The sequence below is a fragment of the Thunnus maccoyii genome, chromosome 8 (assembly GCF_910596095.1).
Source record: "Thunnus maccoyii chromosome 8, fThuMac1.1, whole genome shotgun sequence".
Lineage (NCBI taxonomy): Eukaryota > Metazoa > Chordata > Actinopteri > Scombriformes > Scombridae > Thunnus > Thunnus maccoyii.
The window spans coordinates 7,745,927-7,768,267 of record NC_056540.1 but is presented as its reverse complement, the minus strand read 5'-3'; the positions used below and the strand labels follow the sequence as shown (position 1 = coordinate 7,768,267).

At 39.1% G+C, this 22,341-nt stretch overlaps 1 protein-coding gene across 2 annotated transcripts in view; it reads right to left on the bottom strand.

Moving 5' to 3' along the window:
• Positions 1 to 22,341, bottom strand: part of si:zfos-2326c3.2 (misshapen-like kinase 1) — a 64,319-nt gene that overhangs the window by 6,252 nt on the left and 35,726 nt on the right. Inside the window, exons 16-32 of one of the 2 annotated variants that reach the window (XM_042418446.1) lie at positions 19,935 to 20,261; positions 18,147 to 18,281; positions 17,756 to 17,893; positions 15,496 to 15,566; positions 13,601 to 13,680; positions 11,840 to 11,928; positions 11,341 to 11,435; positions 10,583 to 10,667; positions 10,057 to 10,224; positions 9,247 to 9,355; positions 8,737 to 8,889; positions 8,491 to 8,634; positions 8,193 to 8,327; positions 7,935 to 8,035; positions 7,070 to 7,219; positions 1,625 to 1,784; positions 846 to 985 (exon numbers count right to left, since the gene is read on the bottom strand). In XM_042418446.1, the coding sequence (XP_042274380.1) occupies positions 846 to 985; positions 1,625 to 1,784; positions 7,070 to 7,219; positions 7,935 to 8,035; positions 8,193 to 8,327; positions 8,491 to 8,634; positions 8,737 to 8,889; positions 9,247 to 9,355; positions 10,057 to 10,224; positions 10,583 to 10,667; positions 11,341 to 11,435; positions 11,840 to 11,928; positions 13,601 to 13,680; positions 15,496 to 15,566; positions 17,756 to 17,893; positions 18,147 to 18,281; positions 19,935 to 20,261 (2,280 nt within the window). The remainder of the gene's footprint in view (positions 1 to 845; positions 986 to 1,624; positions 1,785 to 7,069; positions 7,220 to 7,934; positions 8,036 to 8,192; positions 8,328 to 8,490; positions 8,635 to 8,736; positions 8,890 to 9,246; positions 9,356 to 10,056; positions 10,225 to 10,582; positions 10,668 to 11,340; positions 11,436 to 11,839; positions 11,929 to 13,600; positions 13,681 to 15,495; positions 15,567 to 17,755; positions 17,894 to 18,146; positions 18,282 to 19,934; positions 20,262 to 22,341) is intronic. The other variant, XM_042418448.1, reaches the window with a different exon arrangement.

Sequence of the window (22,341 nt, the reverse complement as noted above, 5' to 3'; positions counted from 1 at the left end):
AGCTGTGTGTCTGTAAGGTTAGACTATGACACAGAGCAGTAGTGTGGGTGACATTAATCTGACCAGGTCCAGTTACAAGATTTGTTCCAGAGCTTTCAACCACATATCAGGGCCTTCCTCAGCGGATGGAGTTCTCTCTTGGAGATGGTTCAATTGTCAGCACATGACCTGAACTTTGGTCACATGATAACAGACAACTCCATCCTCTGAGGAAGAGCACAAGATGTGGCTAAAAGTTCAGGAAGAATTCTAGCACTGCAAATGGTTCATGAATTTTTCAAGGTCAAGAAATGATTAAAAGAAAAAGATATAATTTTCAGTGTAACTACCTAATGCATTAAAAAGAGCTTCAGTATTACACACAGTGTAAAAATACATTATCTACAGGCTTCTGAAGGAAATATCAATGACTTTCCAAACATCTGGATGGATTTCAAAAAAAGAAAGTTTTGTTAATTTCTAACTGAACAAGCTACTGCATTGTTTGAAAGTATATGGTTTATATCAACTATAAACATATATGTTTATTAATGTTATGTTAAAAAGCATGAGAGTAAATGACAATCATGACAACCAATCTGCAGTTTTGAAAACTCAGTTGATGCAAATAAAATATATACAGTTCTTAGATTATGTTCTGTATACATCAAACCTTCTGTGAGCACCTGGATGTAGGTGAATTTAAACAGTGGGAAACTGATAATAATACTGGAAGTTGCAAAAGAAGACATAATTTATACCATAACATAAAGAACTAAATAATAATATTCATAACACTTTTTACTGAACATTGCATTTTAATACATTATATTGCAGTTTTAGGTTGTAGGTGCAGTGTAACCTACCTTGTCATTCCTTTCACACAGGAACTTGAGTTTCTGGGCCTTTTTGTGCATGAAAACGCCCTCCAGGTTCCCTGTGTTGGCAGACCTCAGTTCAATGGCCTTTTCTCCCCAACCCATCACCTGGTTAGACTGGAGGTAGGCTGGAGAGAGAGAGAGGGAACATGTAGATGGGGAAATAGAATTCAATAAGAGATGTGTGTGTGTGTGTGTGTGTGTGTGTGTATGAGTAAATATATTCCCCACAGACACAGACAGACCTTGCCAGAATAATGACCCATCTACTGGACCCAACACACACACACACACACACACACACACACACACACACACACACACAGAATCACTACCATGTTATTTTTAGTCGACCGTGTCCCAAATCTGTCTGCTGATCTAGAATCAGTAAGTTAAATTGCAGGTCAATGATAGCAGTGACTTTGAGTGAGTAAGATCCAGTTGCTCAAATGGTTAACACTGTATATAATATGCGACTTGACTTTTTGAGAATGTGTTATTGTTATGTGAATAAGTGAACACACATTTCATAAGACACACAGTGTACAAGCAACATACAGACTCTGAAAAGTTTGCTCATACTACACCTGAAATGACCATTTATACATCAATGTCTGTGTATGCATTTGTTTTTTAGTGTGGTTGTGCTAGTTTTTTTTATTGGTTAACCTAATTAGTATTTGGTTTTGTTAGTGTTGTGATTGCATGTGTATGTAGCATGTAATGTTTGTGTTCCTTGTGTCCCTGTGTGTATGGATGAAACTTACCGACCGATGCAGGCATCTCCCCCCACTGCAGCACTGTATCCTTGGTGATTCGGCCATAGGTGTCGATGTAGACACCCTCGTCTTCGTAGCAAACCAGAACCTCTGTTCCGGCGCTGTTTGGCAAAATAATGATGGCATGGGGACGGATGGAACCCTGGATCTATGAAACAAACACACACATTAGAAACAGATTAACTAAAGTGTACTTATTCAAAACATAAAGTGAAAAAATAAGGCAATGTTAATCAACAATTGTAAAATGAAACTGTTAAATGCGTTTAAATGTTCCTCGTACATAAGGGTACATAAATTATTTACCAGAAATAATACACAAACTCTGAGATGCATCAACACAATACAATCTCTTTCAACATATTCAGATGTTAGCTAACAATGTACAATTAATGTACTTTCAATTAGTGAAACCAAAAGAGGTTCAATTCTTAGGGCGCCACTGTTACAACCTCTCAAATTTAAGGAAGTTGAGGATATAAGGGTGCTGAGAATAATCACAAAATAGAGAAGCGTTACGAAATGTAAGAGAATAAGAGGTAAGGGGGGAGACGAGATGAGATGAGATTTCCCTGAAATTCATTAAGAAGGAAGTATGACTCTCCAGGCAGAAAGAAAGAGATAGCAAGTATTTCATTCAATGATGAGACTTCATCCAAAAGAATGAAGTTTGGGGCCAGTTTTTCCTGATCTTACTGATGCAGGAAGTTCATTGGAACACACATTTCAGTGACATCTTGCAGGAAGTGACCAAAATCAAAGAACAGTCAAATACTAAGCCTCTCCTACTGCTAATTATTATTAGGAAAATGTTCTTGACAACACAACAGTCTTTTGCATGAAAAACAGTTCTGCAACACTAAATATTTCACCCAGCAACCACTATCTAAACAGGAACTAATGAAGCAGCACTTTTCTGCTGGGGAACCAGCTCAGCAACATATACATAAAGAAATCTATTCAGATGTTTAACAACAACTACCATACCACAGGAATTTCACAAATGTATCTGACCTGTTTAGAGACATTCATCAACCCAGTTAAAGACACATTTCTCTAACCAGTTAAGAAACATTTATCTAACTACATCAGACACAATTATCTAACCATATCAAAAATACTCTAATCAGCTCAGAAATGTAACAATAAATCAAACATGGAACCTGGTCAACGACATGTTTAACAGTAAAGCAAACCAAAAACACGTATCTAAGAGAAAAAAGAACACAACTGTTGTGTGTAATTACTGTTAACAATTACATGTACCTAGTGAAAATTAAGTCTTCAAAACACAAAGCAAATCTACAGTAACAGAAAAACAGCACTTCAACGTCTGTCCACTAAGAAACCATCAACATATTTCAGAAAAAACAACTAGCAGGAACAACACTCTGCAACAGCTCACATCTAACCGACCGGGAACCCCTTCTGCAACAAAGTTTATCCAGGAGAAAGAAAGGTTAGGCAGTTTCAGTGCTGTATTACAATAAAATAGCTTATGTGAGCGTGTTTCATACATTACCAGAGTGTGAGCCACCACAATCCTGAGCATTAGAACAGGCATCCACAGACGCAAAGCAATCTTAATCCTCTGCCTCGGAATCAGCATTGTTACATCGTTTGCAGGCAACAACGGGAGATGCTTGTGTGTGTGTGTGTGTGAGTGTTTGTATGTGTTTCTTCAAGTGGGCGAGTGGTGCATTTTGAGTGTGATGGTGAGTGCGTGTTTGTGAAGAGATAAATCTAATCAGTGTTGTGAATGAAGGTGTTTTAGTGGTGATGCAGGTGGGTGTGTGTTAGAAGATGCGCACGAGAGGGTGTGTATGTAAATGAGTGTGTATCAGAGTACAGGAAGAAAGCCCGAGAGTGTGAAATGTCCTCAAGAGTGCTCATAGATAGTGAACTATGAGCATGTCTAAGTGTAAGTGAGTAGTTTTAAAAGCACTCTGCAACTGTGTCTGTCTGTGTGTGTGTGTGTGTGTGTGAGAGAGAGCGTAGAAAGCTTGGGAGTATGAATAAGAGAGAGAAAAGGAACGACAAGGGAGAGAGCGAGGCTGGAGAGCTGATATGATATTGCAGCAGCAGCAGCAGCAGCAGCAGCAGTATAAGGCACCAGTGTAGTAGGCAGCTGTGTGCAGACTCGCTTAATATACTAGAGGAACAGTGAGGGGAAAAAAAAAAAAGAACAGCAAGAGCAGGAGCAAGAACGGGTCAGGACACACACGCACACACAGTGAGTTAATGATCGCGAGAGAAGGAGGACAGGATGGATGTATTTTTAGAGCTTATTTCTCTCTTCGCATGCTTGTCTCTTCATCTCTCTCACTCCGAATCCACCTTACTTATAGAAAGTAGCACACAGTAGAGGTAGCTGGGACAGTGTGTGTGTTTGTGTGTGTTTGTGTGTGTGTGAGAGAGAAAGGCGCTGAGAACATGAATGAGAGACAAAAAGCAAGCAAAGTCTGAACATTTAGGATACACTTTTCTACAGGCTGTAGAAAATCTACAGGCTGTATGGTCTCCTCACTCCCATCTATCAACCTTCCAGTCACAAAAGTTAACCTGCTTGAGACATTGGTTTGATACTGGACAGTGGGAACAGCACATCTGAGCTGAGCAACAGTATCACAAATTGATAATACTGTACATATTTCAGCTGTGTGCTTTATATATATCCTTTAAACCACAGAAACTAAAGGAACCATGTTCCTTGATCCAGCCTCCCACTTAACACCATATGTATGCACAGTATAGTCCACACAGAGCGTATGAACCTACAAAACAAATAACGTTAGAAATGTTTTAGATAGTGGAGGCAAAAGAAAATGTTTCAAATCTTTAGTTTGAAATACTTTGTCATATCCTGAGCCTCAAAGCTCTCTAGCTCTTGCTAAAAACATTGTGTCAGAATCTGAATGTGAATATGACTCACCAGAGGCTGCAGCAAGCTTTACATGCCCACATACAGCAGTGGAGAAAAAAAAAAAGATCTGATCTATCTCTAATTGTACCAGCAGTGGGTGATTTATTCACATTTGAAGATACAATTTATTTGCACAAACCTCCTTGGAAATGTAAAAAGATAAAGATTTACAAACTTCTATAAGTCATTTTAACTCAAAGAAGTCTACATCGTACAAATAAACTCCACAAATATTACTAACATCCATATTTCATTTCATTTCATCTTGAATGAATGAATTGAAACAGTAATTTACAATAAGTACAAGAGGTATAGGATATTGGGTCCAACTGGAAACATACCAGTACATAATAATATAATTGTAGATTGATTGGGCAGCTCTGCTACATCTCTGCTCCAGATACCGTAGCTATTGTTATGGATCAGGGATCTCAAATTAGTAGAAGCCAGTTAGTCGACAGGTCCTACTTTTGTGCCCCAATTCATATTCATTTATGCAGCAGCCTAAAACTGTTGGTGTATCACAGCAGAGAGGACAGTGCTTTCAGATGAAGTTAGGAGGAGCTGATTTGATTTCCCTACACTGATAACATGCCCTACCACAAAAGCTTGGCCATGCACAAGTGATTAACAAATGCCTTCGAGTCTGAAAATGAAAAATATAAAATAGCCTGATTGTGTCTTTATTTGTGTAATTGTTGAGTTAAGTTTCATATGGCTGTTCATTGAGAAGCATAAAAAGGTAAGAACATGTTGTTACTCTCTGGATTAATGAGTGCTCCAGTAATTTAGTATTGTGATTCTATAAAAATGTTGGAGAAACCTCTAAGCCCAAACTGAGATAACCCTAATGACATCACTATGACATCATCAGTGTTTACTCACTTGACAAAGCTCCTCCAGAGTGACTGAGGACATTATACAACTGTTTAAAACTGTGAAATATCCCTTTAAGCATTTTCCAAAACAACAAGACACCTACAAACAAGTAAATATTCAACTAAAATAAAAATAAACTCAACCTAAAGCTGTCTTAACACCATTAACTATATTTACTGAAGATCAGAATGTACACAAAAGTGTCTTCTGACCGAGGCATCACTGGATCAATTTCTACAATTTTAACGCAACTTCAAACACCATATGAGGAATAAAACAAACAATGTCTGAATAGGTCTGTACATGAGTCACCGCATTCTGCCGTCATCCCTACCTGCCCACGGACTGAACAGAGAGAGAGAGAAAGAGAGAAATGAAAGTTTTGTAAATGTAGCAGAGGAGAGGATAAAAATGAGGAGAAAATGAACAAATTAACAATGCCACCATGGATGACAGAGTGGGAGGAGGAAAAGAAGAAAGGGATGAAAGAGGAATAGAGAAGTGTTTGACAGCTATAGACTGAGTGGGAGGAGAGTGGAGAGAGGTGGAGAGAGGAAAACAGGAGAAATAAAGGAGAGCAATGACTGACATTGTAGACTGTGAGTGGGAGGAGGAGGAGGTGGAGGAGGAGAAGTGTGAGAGAGTGAGGTGATATGGTTGAACAGAGCGATAACAGATGATGGACAGAGAGGCAGAATCAAAGTCAAATATATCAGAGAGCTCCAGATAGCAAATACAGCTACAGTGAGAATAATATATAATAAATGATAATATATCATGTACAACATCAGAGATCTGTTTACTCAAAGATCTCTAAATATCTACTTTATTTTCACTGAGAGATCTATATGGCCTTTACATATACAGTTGATATAGATAAAATCTTGCCCTGTTGATTTTGGCATATATCATGATGGTGAAAATTTATTTTGAAATATATTAATTTGAAGTTATAAAATCATAAAAGCTCTAGTCTGATAAAAGTCCAGCAATCTAGTTAAAAATATCATCAGTCTCATCAACTACATTGTCTCACTGGCAAGAAAACCTGTTACAATACAAACTGTTCAGTATTAAATAAATAAATAGGATCAATATGAAATAAATAATCACAAGTATAGATAAAAATATAAATGCATCAATAAACAGAAATAATTTGACTATAAAACTCAACTCATCATCAAAATCATTATGAAATGTTATTTCACAATTCTTATTTCCATAATAACAGAGCTTTACTGGAGGTTTTTTTTATAAATTATGGAAAAATATCCTTTTTCCAAAGCTCTTTCAATTTCATCATGGAATTTTTCCCAATGACGCTTTCATTTCATAATGTCACTTTTCATGACAGTGGAACTCAGCCAATCTCCTGCCTCCAGCCTTCCAGCAGGGTCATTGACTGCCAGCTCGCTATCTGGCTCCTGATGGCTACAACCAAAGAGAAAGACTGTGTGTGTTTTTGTTCTTCTCAGGGTTGTGTGTCTTTCTCTGTCACAACACCACCATGGTAACTCTGCGACTGTAACACTGTGAGGAGGAGCCTCAATGCAATTTAAACTTACAACTAACTAACAACCAGAGATATAAATATATAGAGCATATAAAATATATGTGGAGAAGATTCTTACATGCGTAGGCAGGTACAGGTCATAGGGTGTTCCAGAGTCTACATCGATGGCGTGGAAACCAGACAAGGAGCCATAGATGACCTTTAACCTTTGACCTTCCTCCACCGTCAGGTCAACAGACAGAGGTCTTTGAGGCAGAGACCTGAATGACTGAGTAGACATGTGCACAAAGAAAGAAACACACGCATCACCAAAACAAGTAAGAAGAAATTGTTTTAAAACTTTGATATTTCGATCATTACCTTTAATGATACATGTTCAAAATAAACCGTGACACAAGTGCTCTGTCAATAATAACTGGACAATTGCCATCCTAAGATTGTCATGCTATTACTTCCAAACAAGGTAGTATATTTTTGGCCTTTTCTGAGGAGAGAGAGAGTTAAACTATGTAGTGTGGAAGGAAAAGTAGCTCAGGCCACGGAGGACGTAAAGAAATGGGACACAGCTCTGCTGAGGATCTGTGTGTATGACTCTCATAGCCTGATTGTGTCATGTCTGCGTGTACGTGCAAGTGTTTGGCTGTGGAAGTGACCCTATTAGATTTTTTTGTCTATGTATATAAATGTTTTGTCCTAGATACACAAAGATGTGGTGAGGACAGAAAATTACATGGAGAACAGTGTTATTAACCTGATGGTAGTAATTTAACCGTTTCAGAGATCACAGTCAAGCATGACACTGGAAGAACTGGGATACAAGCTGCGCAGGGTTATTTGCTATCTTCAAAGTCCCATCAAAGACAGACTAACTATCTATTTATAATACTAATTATACAATATAAGATTCAGATCTTTGTATTTAACTCAATATATTCACATTGTCTATTAGGTGTGTGATAAGATATAGAATAAATGTTACCCACCTTGAAGGCCATGAACTTATGGTATGGTTTTGGGGCCCAGGCGTACACCTCTACAGCATTCTTCAAAGCAATAACTAAGAACTTTATCTTCTCATAACGCACTGAAAAAACAAGACGGACACAATCACAAGTCCATACCTGATTACTCTGAGGTGCACGTAGCTAACATCTACTAAAACAAACTGTGTGGTTTTTTCCTTAGTTTGTAGTGTGAAGAAAATACTGCCATTCAACGTGCCCTTCACAGTGTGTACTTACCCACTTTATAGTGTACACATCCCTCCAGATCACCTACTGAGGTCCAACCCTGTCTCTTCTCCACCTCTGGGTCATTATGGAGGATTTTATTCCTTAACCAGGACAAGTAGTAGAGACGGAGCTTGTTCTTTTTACCTACACAGAGAGAGAGAGATGTAAAGAAGGTGAATCCTGCTTATTATGAAATCAACAATCAATCAATCTGAGTGTTCTTGGTGTTTCTAGAGACTGTACAATCTGCATGCATCTTTGTCTGTGTGTGTTGACTCATATACCTTGTAAGCTTCAGTACATGTACCTGATATAGTGATGAGAACATTGAGTCCTTCCAGTACATCCATCTGCTGAAACCTTCGTCTGCTGATGAGGGAGTACACCTTCCCCTGACCACTTCGGTCCAGCAGCCACAGACCACTCTCTGTCCCCACCAACAGATTCACACCTACATAGCAAAAGACAAAGAAACCTTACACCCCACAAAAACACACCCGATGTGTCACTTCTCCAATTAAACATTTGAACTCAAACAAACGAAAGTACAAACCCCATAGTCCAGCACAGAGAACCTCAGCGTTGAATTTCTTCTTGTACTTTCGGATTTCTGGAGTGTCGCTCTGTGGTCGAATGTTGGTTGGGTTCACATTCACCACAGAGCCCTTCCTGTGGTTCTCTCTCTTGATTGGCTCACCCTTACTGCCTGCCACATGGAAACAAAACAGAAATAAACATTGTAACAATGGTAACAATGACTGGTGTAGTTAAGCACAGTATCTGATAATGGCAGGATCCCATTTCTTCTAGCAGCACTAACAGTAAAACTTTCTTCTCTCATGACTTTATATTGTGTAAATGTTTTATACAAAAACATCTAGAGAATATTCCTAGATATACTACTATAGATAAAGTGAAACAAAGTTAAATAATTCTGTCTTTTCAGTAATTTTATGCAAGAGAAGTGTCTTTTTTTATTTATTAATAGTATGCATGCAGTACTGTATGTTAGTGTATCTTTTGTGTGAGAATGTAAACTGTCTGTGTGTGTGAATGTACTCACTAGGGCTCTGTGGTGGCGATGATATGGGGATCAATCTTGGATCGATGAAGGACAGGAAGGAGGAAGAGGAAGATGTGGAGGTGTTTTTACCAGTTGGACTGCCGACAGCCTGATTAATACAACAACAAGACAGACGGTTAACATACCTTTTTTTATTGTTTTGGCTCCATGCACAGTGTTACAAATAATATCCATGGCTTTATAGTAAATGTTAAGACACTGGGTGAAAAGCAGGCATTTTCTCTATTTATTCATGGCCGACCTTTTTAACATTTAAAAATATGTGTGGGTCAGTGACCGCATCTTTGCAACTGTATAACATCACCAACAACTCTCAGATTCTCTTTCAACACTTACTGTATTTCACCCTCGAAAATAATTACAACACAAATGCATTATTGGTTCTACATTTCTGTGAGGTTATATGAAACACATGGTTGGCAAGTAAGTACAGTTAAATGAAGATCAACATTACCACTATTCAGACACATTGTATCACTACTTATGAGTAATACAACTAAACTGTGCCACCACCTCTGGTAGACTAATGTGACTATTGCAACTAGTCACATTTTTATTTCAACAAGTAAAACAATGTGTATAAACAGTGATTTTGTTGATAACATAAATTATTTCTATTTGGATTTAATTCTGCATCAGTGTTAACTTAATAACTAGGAGGAATAAGGTCTGAAATAAATCACTAAAAATCTGTATGGTGTGTGTGTGTGTGTGTGTGTATGTGTGTGTGTTCCTACAAGTCTGTCTACCTGCGTCTGTCCGACTTTACATAACTCTTATCATACTCACGTGTAGTTCCTGGTGTGTGGGGGATCGAGGTGCTGTGGGCGATTGTGAGTAACTGAGTTCATGTGTTCGCTGCTGCTGGTCCAGTGCATTATGGGTAGGACTGGATGAGGAGGTTTTCTGCAGCAGGTCTGGCAGTAGATAGGTGTCATCTGAACTAATCTGAGAAATCTGTAGAACAAACACACAGACAATGAGCCAAGTAAAGGAGACCGTTTTGAATATATATCATTTTAATCCTGTCACATGTGAACGGCAGGTCTACACACATCATTCTCCACTTTGACTTGTTGCTGACATCAAGATGAGAATGACCTACACAGGTTTAAATGCTTATGTCTCTTCCAGTCAGAAGGACAAAGTACATTCCACCATCTACATCAGTCATTTCCATCTATTAGTATAGACATTGCACCCTCTAGCTGTTACACAAGCAAATTCAATCAAAGTGAAAATGAGGAGTGTGGAGGAGAAACGTATGTGTGTGTGTGTGTGTGTGTGTGTGTGTGTGTGTGTGCGCGCAGGGGACCTGGTTAAGATTGTGGTGAGGTTGCAGCACGATGCCATCAGGTATTCCTCTGAAGTATTTCCCCTTTCCATTTGACAGGCCAGACCTTGAAACACACAGACAGGTCAAGATTTTGACCACAGCCTGACTGTAGGCACTGCATTTATTAGTTAGAAACAAGATCGATACATCCTCAAGATCGATGGCAGTGAAAACGAGGCTGATTAACATCCCAGGATCGTTTTACTCTCTCAATAAGCAGACTCAAGTGTATTATATCAAGAGTAATACAATAGAAATCAAAATAAATCATGGCGTGTTTGCAGGACAGTAAACCATTAACAAGTTTGAACCCTTGCCCAAGCTTAATATTCAAAATACAGATGGTTCAATAAATCCCAAATTAAACCATTAGATTTTAACCCTCCATTTTAATGTGTGCAGTATTTTAAATCTGTCAAAGTGTAGTTGGTTTACTTTAACTGTGGTAGTCAGCAGAAACATTTCAACACACATGCTTTCTCAGTCCATGCCGCAGAATTCTAAGTAAGAATCGTGACTCCAATTCCCAGTTTGTTCTTAATATTGGTTTCACAATAGCTACATCCTCAGCGTGCAACAGGTCATGTTTCATAATTCTGTCATTTGGAAAGACTGAAAGAATTGCTTAATACTTTAGCGTGCAGTGGGACATAACTGTTGAAAAGTCCCTGCCATTCTGATATCATAACAATATCATAATCCCAATGTGATTATTATACTGATGATAGAGATCTCACCTGCTCCTCTCTTCATCATCACTGCTGCCGACTTCATCACTGGAGGAGGAGTATTCTGTGGCTTTGTTGAGCCGGCTGAGAGCAGATTTTACACCCTGAATGATTGGGAGCAAGGAACAATATGAATAAATGAGGTCAGGTGAGTCAGAAGATATAAGAACGACTGGAAGGAGAAGAAAACGAAAACAGACATTTGTTTAATCTGATACAGATGAAAATGATTAAAAAAAGCCACACTAACGCCCACTTCTTAAAATGACACTTGGAATATAGAAGGGAAATTTTGGTAACATTTTTTGATGATATTTCTGCTCATTGTGGCTCATTTCATAACCAACATCCAATGTGGCCAGACAGATTCTTCTGATAATTACGTTACCAACACAACTTCCTAATGAGATGAGTTTAGACCTTTGCTTGGATATGTCAGAGTACGCAGGTCCACAAAGACTTCAGTCATATCTGTAAAAATGTATAAGGAAAACAATTCTATATTTACTTGTGTGTGTCCACTTGTGATGCTCTCTTGTGTCCTCCTGTGCGGCTGCACACGGTGCTGTAAAAGTGGGCTCTCCAGCTTGAAGTAACCTAGAGTACACACACACACACAAACACACACACATACGGTGGCAGAAACACCGTGTAAATAGAGTCGCAGCGTGATATCATGCAAAACACTAAACCTCTACTGGATTAACATTAGTGCTGACAAGTATAATTATCATGGACAAATGAGGCCATTGTCAAAAAATGGCAGCCTTTGCTGGCCTCTATGTTGGATTGCTTTACAGCCATAAACTGTGATAGTGGAGCCATGGTGGAGCAGGTGCACTCTGAGCAGAGCCCAAAGCGGAGCTCGACCTGCTAATTACTGAGCAAACACCTGCAAACCCGTGTTATGTTCCCTAAATTGTCAAACCACAACACATAAAAACAAGATTTGGAGTCTATACCAATGGTAGTGGCTCTGTGAGGCTAAATGCAAACATCAGCATGCTAACATGTTCAGATATTTCAGTCTGAGCCAAAGAGGTGGCTGCCCAATTGACATTACCATCCCAAAAGCCAAGCTTCTGGCATGGCTAAAAAGAGAAATTAGCTGATGATACGGGGGCTGCATTAATGGACTTGAGTTCAGTATCAAGTTGTTCCAAAGCCAGCCACTAAAATATTATTGTCTCTGCTGCCGTACAGGATTCAAAACTCTGCTATGGTTTTGAGCACAAAAATAGTTATGTTATGGCACATAACAGAAAAAAAGTGCACTCGTTCTTCCAGCACAAACCAAGTGAACGTTTCTGGCAACAGCAGAGTGTGAGAAGTCGAGTAAATCCTTGGAGAGAAGCAAAATCCTCTTTGTTTACAGGAATCAAAGTGATTTATGGGAAAAACAGTCTTAATTTTTAGAAACACTAGCACCACCAAATTGTGACAAATAGACGCTGCCAATTCCTTATCCCCCTACCGACTGCGTTATCATTATTTTTTTTACAGCAAGCCAAGGTATCATAATCAAATTGAGAATTATATTTATCAATGACACAAATACCCTTTCCAACAACAATAGACTTCAAGAGGAAAGCAACTTTTACTCAGTTACATCATGAGTAGATAAAAGGCTTTAACTGCAGTAAAGCTGTATGAGTCTCTGGCAGAAACTCTGATTTGTGGCTCCAAACAAAGCCAGCCTAGGCCAGCAGCCAAACTGAGTGGGAGGCATCAAAAGTAGTTTCCTCCCAACTACACACAGAGGGCAACTTTGAAATACTAAACATATTCTCCAACATCTTCCTCTCTTCTTTCTATCTCATCCAGTATAGCTATAGTACAAGAGCACCTTCCTTACTGCCATGTACAGAGGGCACAGAGAGCAGAGCTTTGAAATAGATGAGCTGCTTCTTTCTTTCTCTCTAGACACACAGGCAGAGAGGGCAAACTTTGAACAAATTACTCACTCTTTGTTTTATAGTAAGTGTCTGTACTGTATGTGTAATCTGTAGTGGGCTTGGTGAGGCTGCATGGATCTGGTGTGTGGCTGTGAGCTGGTGTAGTGGCTTGAAATATGTGTCTGGGCTGCGTAGGCTCAGCACTGTAGCAGACAAAACTGTAGCAGACAACGGTGATCATATCAGTCAAAACCAGAGGGAAATTAAACAGCCTATCAACAGCATTAATCCCAACCTCTATGGGGTTAGGGTTAATCTCTTATGGTTTATTAAGCAGATAACAGAATGTGTGAGGAGCTGTGTGAGGAACTGACCTAAGTGGTTACTGTTGACAGGGGACACTCCATGAGACACAGACCTTCCGCTTTTATCTGCTACAGACACTGGGCAGCCACTAGATGGAGAGAGAGACACACAGACAGACACAGATGTAGAGTAAAAAACAGGAGCTCAATTGTTATCGACATTATACACTTCTATATGTTCTAATTTTAGTCATATCCTTCACGCTGCCACTGCAATGACCCAATTTCCTCATCATTAGTTTCATCTCATGGAAAGTAATCATCTGATCTAAACTAATCTGATCTAACCGTGACCGATTGTTCTCTAATGATATATGCCAGTATGCTGAAATGTAGCCTGATATAAACCCTCACAATAAATAAGGTTCACTTTATCAGTAAAGAACTGCCTGACTACCCTGCTCATAGCACGGTTACTGTTCCACAAATTACAATTAAGCAACGCATATTCTCCTTCTATTTAAAGGACCAGTGTGTCGAATTTAGTGGCATCTAGTGGAACGGACTTGGGACAAATGGAATATAATATTCATGAGTATGTTTTAATTAGTGTACAATGCCATGAAAATAAGAATTATTGTGTTTTCGTTACCTTAGAATGAGCCCTTCATAACTACATACGGAGCGGGTCCTCTTCCACAGAGGCTGCCATGTTGCACTACCATGTTTCTACAGTAGCCCAGAATGGACAAACCAAACACTGGCTCGAGAGAGAGAGGGCCTTTAGTGGTTTTCACGATTTTCATGACCACCGTAGGTTCTCCTACACGCTCAGAAGGGGAGGGGGAGGGGGTTGGGTATTCATTTGGTTGCAATCTGCAACCTCATGGCTAGATGCCACTAAATCTTACACACTGGTCTTTTATGACTAATGTTATTTGGGCTTTGCTGGTTTCAAATTTGATGACAAAAAGGAATAGGAATTAAACAATGCCTACTGCTGTTAAAGGCTACCAGCTTAGCAGATGCTTTTATCTAACTAGCTTGTGGGTATTACCAAGAAACACAAAACTTGTTTTAACACTTTATAGGTTAGTTTATAAAACCTGAACAATATGTGATGTGTCTGAGGTGTCTATTTGTACATAGTGCTATGAAAAAACAATGATTAGCTAAATGCTGTAGTTAAAAACAAAACTATAGCATTTAAATAATAACTGCTTTTTTGACTACATGGAGTCAACAGAACAACCCATAAACACAACATTGATATATCACTGTAAAAAAATGTTACGGCTAATGTGTTTGCAAAAATTTGGCTGTTTACACATGCAGCAGACACGGAGCGTGCAATTAGTGTTGTTTTATATGTCCACCAGACGAATGTAAGCAAAATATTTACTCTTCTTTTTGGCCTCCACTAACTCTTAAGGGATATAACTGATTCTTTAGCGGCTAAATGCTCTGCTGTGTTCACCTGCTAGTGGCTAACTCTGTCTGTCTGTCATTTAGTGTTGGGTAGGTAGCATACAGTGGCTTTATCAGAGCACTTTCACTGAAAACAGCTGCCCTTTACAACAAGGTTGGAAACACAATTGATAAGAACAGTGAGTTGGAATTAAACTGTTAAGTTGCAGACTGTAAAATCAAAACAATAAGCTTAAAGATGCTAAAATGCTGTGTAGAGCTTAAGGGACTATAGAGTCTGGTGATAATTCATCTCCAGGAGCAACTCCTTTCACATTACACATAGTTGTTTAATACATTATTAATATATAATTAGTGCAGCTTTAAGGAAACAAATTCAAACTATTTTTTTTCCAACTTCATGACATAAAGTGACATCAAATCAGAGGTATATGTACAGACAAAACATAGGCCATATTTCATAAAATACATGTCTCGGTGTATTGTTTGTGTGTACAGTGTGAATACAGTGTACAATTAGTACAGTAGTATTCTACCTTGAAGCAGCCCTCTTGTGTCCCATCACCAGCTCTCTACAGTAGAACTTAGATGTAGTGCGTTCTGGGACCTGGAAGATAACATTAACACAGCACAGAGGAAAGAAGCACAATCAGTTTAACAGACTGGATAGAAAACACATGGACAGAGTAGACATATACAAAGACTGTGGTCTCCTGGTGGTCCTCACTTCTTGTTTCACTTGTCATAATTTTGAAGGGGCTTTTTACAATGGCCTCATGTCTTGCCAATGCAGGGTTTCAGCTAATTATCAGAAGGTTTCTGCAGTTTCTAAACCTTTCAGTAAAACAACTTCTACAAGGGTGAAGAACAGAGTACAATGAAATTTTTAAAAGCACACAGGGAGATATTTATTACTGAGAATCTAATGAGACCATTTGGCTTTGCTATTTCTCAACATTTCAATGTTGCAATTTTAAACTCCTCAAAGCCATGTCCAAATCTTACATATGCTGCAGAAATATTATCTGAATGAGTTTTTTTCAAAAATGTTCAATTCATGATATGACAAGAAAGGTATTGTGAAATACAGTAAATACCAGATCAATAATGTAAGTGTTGTAAACTGGATTTTTGAACATTTCTTTCTTCTCAAACTCTCTGCCCTACCAACCAGCTGGTGACCTTTTGACCTCACACCTCCTGTGTCACATGACCTAGTTACAGAGAGGAAGACACACCCGGCAGCGCAGGAAGTGAGCAGTGGGAATACCTATCATCTTCCTGACAAGTTGCCCACATCCTGCATCTGGCTCCCGTGAACACAGACACGCAGCGAGTTTGGTGTCTGTTGTTTTGTCTCTACACACATGAAGCTCACGGTGACGTTTTTAAAATCAGAGCATTGAGAGCATTGCAAAAACCTTCAGTCTACATAGCAGGGATTTTAATTGTCAAACAGCCTTCAGACTATTCAGTCGGTAAATTATTTGAATTCAGACAGTTAAAATTAAAAAATGCATGGCTTTGCCGAAGCACATTAGTGTCATATTATATAGTGTTGTGGGTCCCTAAAGTTAACAGTTTCAAAGCAAACTCCAGTCTTTTAAAACACCTCCACTCACCACACTGCAATCACAGGAGAGAGATGTGAGTTATTAACTGCTCTATCGACTCCATATGGCCTCCTGTTAGTTCAACAACATAACATAGCAAACAGACAGCTTTATTGGGCTCCCCACCTCTCTGTGTAGTAGTTATTACTTGTTCTATCAAGTCCATATGGTGTTCTGTTAGTAAATACACCCAACAGCATATTTTGTTCGGAAAACACCTAGCGGGGGAGCAGTGGTATTAGACAGAGAGTCCGCGGAGAGAGAAATTGAATGATGTGTTTTAATAAGAATAAGAATAAGAAATACTTCATTTATCCCGAGGGAAATATAAGTGTCACAACCTCACCGTCCAGCACGTATCATACACAACAATAGAAAGAAATACAATAAATAGTAAAATAGTAAAATAGAAACAGTTGTTATTATACATTATGCAGTAATTATATACATAGTATATAATAAAATGAGTATTGAGTTAGATAAAAAAAATACTATTCATTGTGCAATGATCATATACATAACATATGATAAAAAAATAAAATAAGAGTGGAATCATTATTATTATACGGTGTGCGACGTGCAAAAGAAACATTGTTATTATTATACATTGTGCAGAATGATAATAATTAGTATATAGTGCCATTCTTAACCAGTAATCAAGTATTTGTGAGAAGGGGAAAGCACAGGTTAGAAAGCGTCAGCCTAATCCCATGTTGCAGCAGAGAGGGGAGGAATTGTAAAGTTTGATGGCTACCAGCAGAAAGGACCTTATGTGTCACTGGGTGGAACATTAAGGAAGTTCTGAGTAAGCAAGGTGTGTTTATCACAGAGAAGCTGGAGGCACTTCATAACAAGCCTTGGGGTAAAACACAACCTCTCTCCTTCCTCCCAAGCACACACACTCAGTATGCCAACCTCATGCTGTGGGCACCACTTCCTTAGCTTGATATGACCAGAGCACAGGAAGCTGCACAAACACATTACTGCCAACCTCATGTGATGCGAGCTACATCCTGCGCCTGGCATGACAATAACAACAACTTCCCCTTTCGATGACAACCTATCACATTTACAGGAAAGCAAAAACAATATAAATTCAACATATGCCTTATTTATGGCATCTAAAATGCTCACCTGTAACCTAATGTATCATTCAGGAGCAAAAAGGAGAGTTGCTACCTACCTTAGGTGGTGTCTCAGCAGAGTCCCAGAAAACATCATCAGTTGAGGACAGGGGGGGAAAGGGGGACAGAGGGGAGATGGCCATATCTGACATAGAGCTGCTGTGAGGGGTGTCTCGACTAGAGCGCAGATTGGCATTCTGGGAAAACAAAAATGTTCACCCATGGTCATTAGTGACTGTAAATGAACGCTAACACTTGTAGCATCATCACCCAAATTACTACAATCTCAGGAAAGATACAGATGTAACCTATAGTACAGAGCAAGCATGAAAAAAAAGACTAAGATTATGAGCAGTGCTTAAAGTAAAAAACAAAAATAAAATAAGAGAACAGGATATAATAGACTGTATGCAAATAGTTTGGATGTGTGTGTGATGCAACTGTGTATACCTGGTTGAAGTGAGCTCTCTGCATGGCTGGGGTACAAGGACTAGAGCTGCTCCCAGAGCCCAGCCTCGAGTGCATCTGGCTGGGCAGACCACTAGCCAAAAGCAGCCTGGCTAAATTTGATTCCTGGAAATCCATCTAAAACATAAAACATATGCAAGACTGATTTCTGTGTGTGTGTATGTTTGTGTGTGTGTGTGTGTGTGCATGCAACCATATAAAAATTGAGTCCTCTGTTTAATCAGGTGGTCTCACTCAAAAGACAAGTCAGGCAGTGACATGAGAAGAGTGCCACTGATCAGTCAGTGTCATTCTAACTCAAACATCACAGCTCAGTTTTTCTTAGAAGTTTCCAATGCCAGATATACTGTAGCATTGCTGCTGAGTCAGGCATTAACACTCCATCAATAGAAAAACTGATGTTTAAACAATTCTAAACATTTAGATGCTGATCATGTAGCCGCTTTAAGCAGTTTTAGTATATGAAAGAAGACATATATGTCATGTCAAATTTAGCAGTGTTGTTCAACTGACTAAAAATTTCTTCTGGAAATGGCACCTTCGGTCTATTTCCTGTTGAAAGACCTTGTGCGGTTTAAGCTGGGCTCAGACTACAGGAGATTTTAAATCCTAACCAATTTTGAAATCGGGTTGCACCACGCACATAATGTGAAACTTCACAGATGTTCTTCTCTCTAATCTCAAGCATGCACACACTACAAGAGCTGAAAATAATGGCGCATCACACACTACAGGATATTATTCAGATTATTGTGCCAGAGGGAGCAGTGCATCGCCTCATGTGATCTCATGTGATCTCATGGGGAAGCAGATGTAAACAAAACACTTTGCAGTGAGAAAAGCAGAAGGTTAAATGAGTCTGGATGGAAAAATGTTTGGGGAGACACAGTCAACACGGGTTCTCTGTTCTCCAGAGAGAACGGGAGGTCAGTTTTAATATTTGCCAACAGTGGTATGCTTGCTAACGTTAGCCACAAGGGCTAGAATGTTTACCATTGCTTGGCAACACCATCGACTCTCTCTTATTGGCTATTGCGGTCCTGCTCGGAAAGTAGAGACGTAATCATCCAGATTTTAACTCCTAAATATCAAACATGTTTTAAATTATCGGGGAGGCCCGGATAAGTCTGTGAGCAGTTCTGGAGGTTTAAGATTGGATCTGTAAACCCATCATATTACCAGATAACTGGGCTGAACATTGGTACCGACCAACGTCCCAAACCAGATTTCTCCTCGTACTGTCCGGAGGTGTGAATCGGGGATATATCAGTCCGAAACTGCTGTAGAGTGAGCCCGGCTTTAGCTTTTCTAAGAATAGAAGGTATGAACCACATGTTGTCACTGCATGCAAACATGACATCATGCATTTACATGAAAAAATGACAAATTTTAAAAATCCACAAAGATAAAGTTAAAGCTTCATTTCCAAAACGGAATGCTGTGCCATCACTTCCTGCTTGAGTTTTAAGCATGACAGGCCACTGTCAACCTTCTATCCTACATTAGTCTTACTTTACACCATTGTGACCTTTAGGAGTCAGGTCTGTCAACATGAGATAAGGATGAATGGACAAACTAAGTAGGCAAGAGGGATGAGGAGGAGGAAGAACACAATAAGATTGACTAAGAAAAAAGAAAACCTGAGAAAAAAAAAAACAAACCCAATGAAAGTAGGGAGGAATGAGGATTCTGGAAAGACAGACAGACTGACAGATGTGGGATGTAGAAGTGATAACAGGTGCTAGATGGCTGAGGAAGGCACGGTTTTACCGCTGAGCGCTGGCTGTTTGCAGGGCGACTGGGCGAGGAAGCGGCAGCAGCAGCTGTGTTCCCAGTATTAGCTGTTAGCTTCTGGACAGCTGCCATAGGCTTTTCTCTCTGCCTCTGCCTCTCTCGCTCCCTCTCTCTCTCCCTGTGTCTGTGGTCGTGCTGCAGTGACAGGAGCTGGGTTTGGTCCTTGGGCAGGGTGCGGTGGGATCTCCTGCCCGCTGAGGGCTGCTGATGCTGGGCCAGAGGCTGGGGCTTGGCTTGCGGCTGCAGCTGAGGCTGCGAGTGCTGGGCCTTATGCTGAAGCAGCTGGTTTGGAGCCACGGCTCTCTATGTAGCAAACATGGAAAGCACACATAGAAACTGACGGAGCCTGGAAGTGACCGTATGAATTTATGTATATTATGAGGTAATCATTTTAACACTTTTTAAAGCTGCCTAGATTTTGATTTGAAGTCACACAAACAAAATAAGAAATCACTTCTAATAAATCTGCCTATTCCTGACTGGACATCGTTAACAACAATACTGTAACTATTGAACTACTGTTGAACTGGACAGTCTAGTTTTGTTCAATAAAGCAAATAAGTTGCATATTATAGTATATTACTAACCAATTTGTGTGTCCATAGAATAGGGCACACAAAAAATAAGGCCTCTTACAACTGTTAGGGCTAAAACAATAAAATTAATTGTCAAAATTCTGATATGCAATTAATTATTTAAGTCATTTATCAAGGTAAAATACTAAACATTTGCTGTTTTTACTTCTCAAAATGTGAAGATCAGCTGTTTTTCTCTATGACTGTAAATCAAATATGTTTTAGGGTTTGTATGAATGTTGAGAAAACATGTTGACTCAAGATGTTACTTTGGGCTCTGGGAAATTCCAATGAGCATTTTTCACCTTTTTTCTGACATTTTTAAGACTAAATGATTAATTAAATAACAGTAACAAATAATCAATAATGAAAATAATTGTTAGTTGCACTCCAATTATTGTATTAAAACACAGAGCCAATGTTGGATCTTTTTTTTCTTCATTTTTTCAGAATTGTTCCTTCACAGAATATCTACCAAATCTTTTGTTGTATTACAATTTTCTGATGAAGTACACTGCAGAATCATATCATCTTTTCTTTATATTAGAATGGACTCATATTTACTAATCAACTATGACTTGAGAAGGAAATAACTCATCAGATAAAAATCACATTAGCTTTCAATGAGTCAAGATGCTCTTGATTAAGTAAGACAGAAAGCAATAGTAAGAGCTAACAGTTTTAATGTTCAGTGGTGAATATGCAGAGAGTTCAGGAGTTTATGTAAATACGACTCCATATATTAACTTATTACACCTACGCTAACCTAGCTGCAAGTGTTCAATGCAAATCAAGTGATAAAGTCAGTTGTTCATGTGTTGATGCTAGCTGCTAACAAAATGGTCACTCCCAGGCTCTACAGAAATTGACAAGAGGCAAGCCATCGCTGTTGCCTCTAAACCTTGTAAAGCAAACACTGGATCATCAAGCTTGTTGTGACAAACATTCAAAAAAGCACACAGGTAGGAAGCTGATTTGATTCACGTCTTTGGTATAAAGCACAGACCAACATGTGAAAACAGTCATAAAATAGCGATCAGCCTGGCTCTGGCGATGGGGCTTGGACTGGGGACAGAAACTGGAACTGGCTGTCTGGCTTAAGAATCTGATTTGCAAGCAAAGCTTTCTCCAAAGGAAATGCAATAAAAGCACAAATATAGAGCAGCTAGTGTCATTTACAGATCTCACACGGGATTTTCTTAGGCTTACAGCTGTCCTAACATCTATTCCTGCAAGTGAATTTATAGATATTTTATATTTGCCGGAGGGTGAACGCAAAAAAAGGAAAACTGATTTCCCATAGATGTTGCATGTGTGCACATTTGGCGTACGATTATTTTAAGTTCATGTGTATCAGCAGCAAGACAAAGCTCCAGCTGTGCTTTAACAGCCCAGAGAAGATGAATTAAGCTACGAGTAGTCTTTTAAAACAAACTACATATATCATTATATGAAAGTGTATTGAAGTGTATTTATACAGAGGAGCAGCAGAGAACAAACTGTGTGAAGGCTGAGGCCTCCACTGAAATATACTGAAATACACTGCAATGCATACACTTCTGCTATTCTAACATACTTTTACTATTAGGGTCATAAACATGGCTGCCATATGCCAACTGGATAAAACAGGATTTGTGCTGCTATAGATGGGAACTACCAGAGATGTAATGGTATTCTCTTGAGAATGTGAGGACAACACAGGAGACAGAAATACTCAGCATACTTTCCAAACCGTGTTCAACAATGACACTATAGTCAAGGTAACACATCGGCTTTCTTAATCCCTGAATATTACGAAACACTCCATG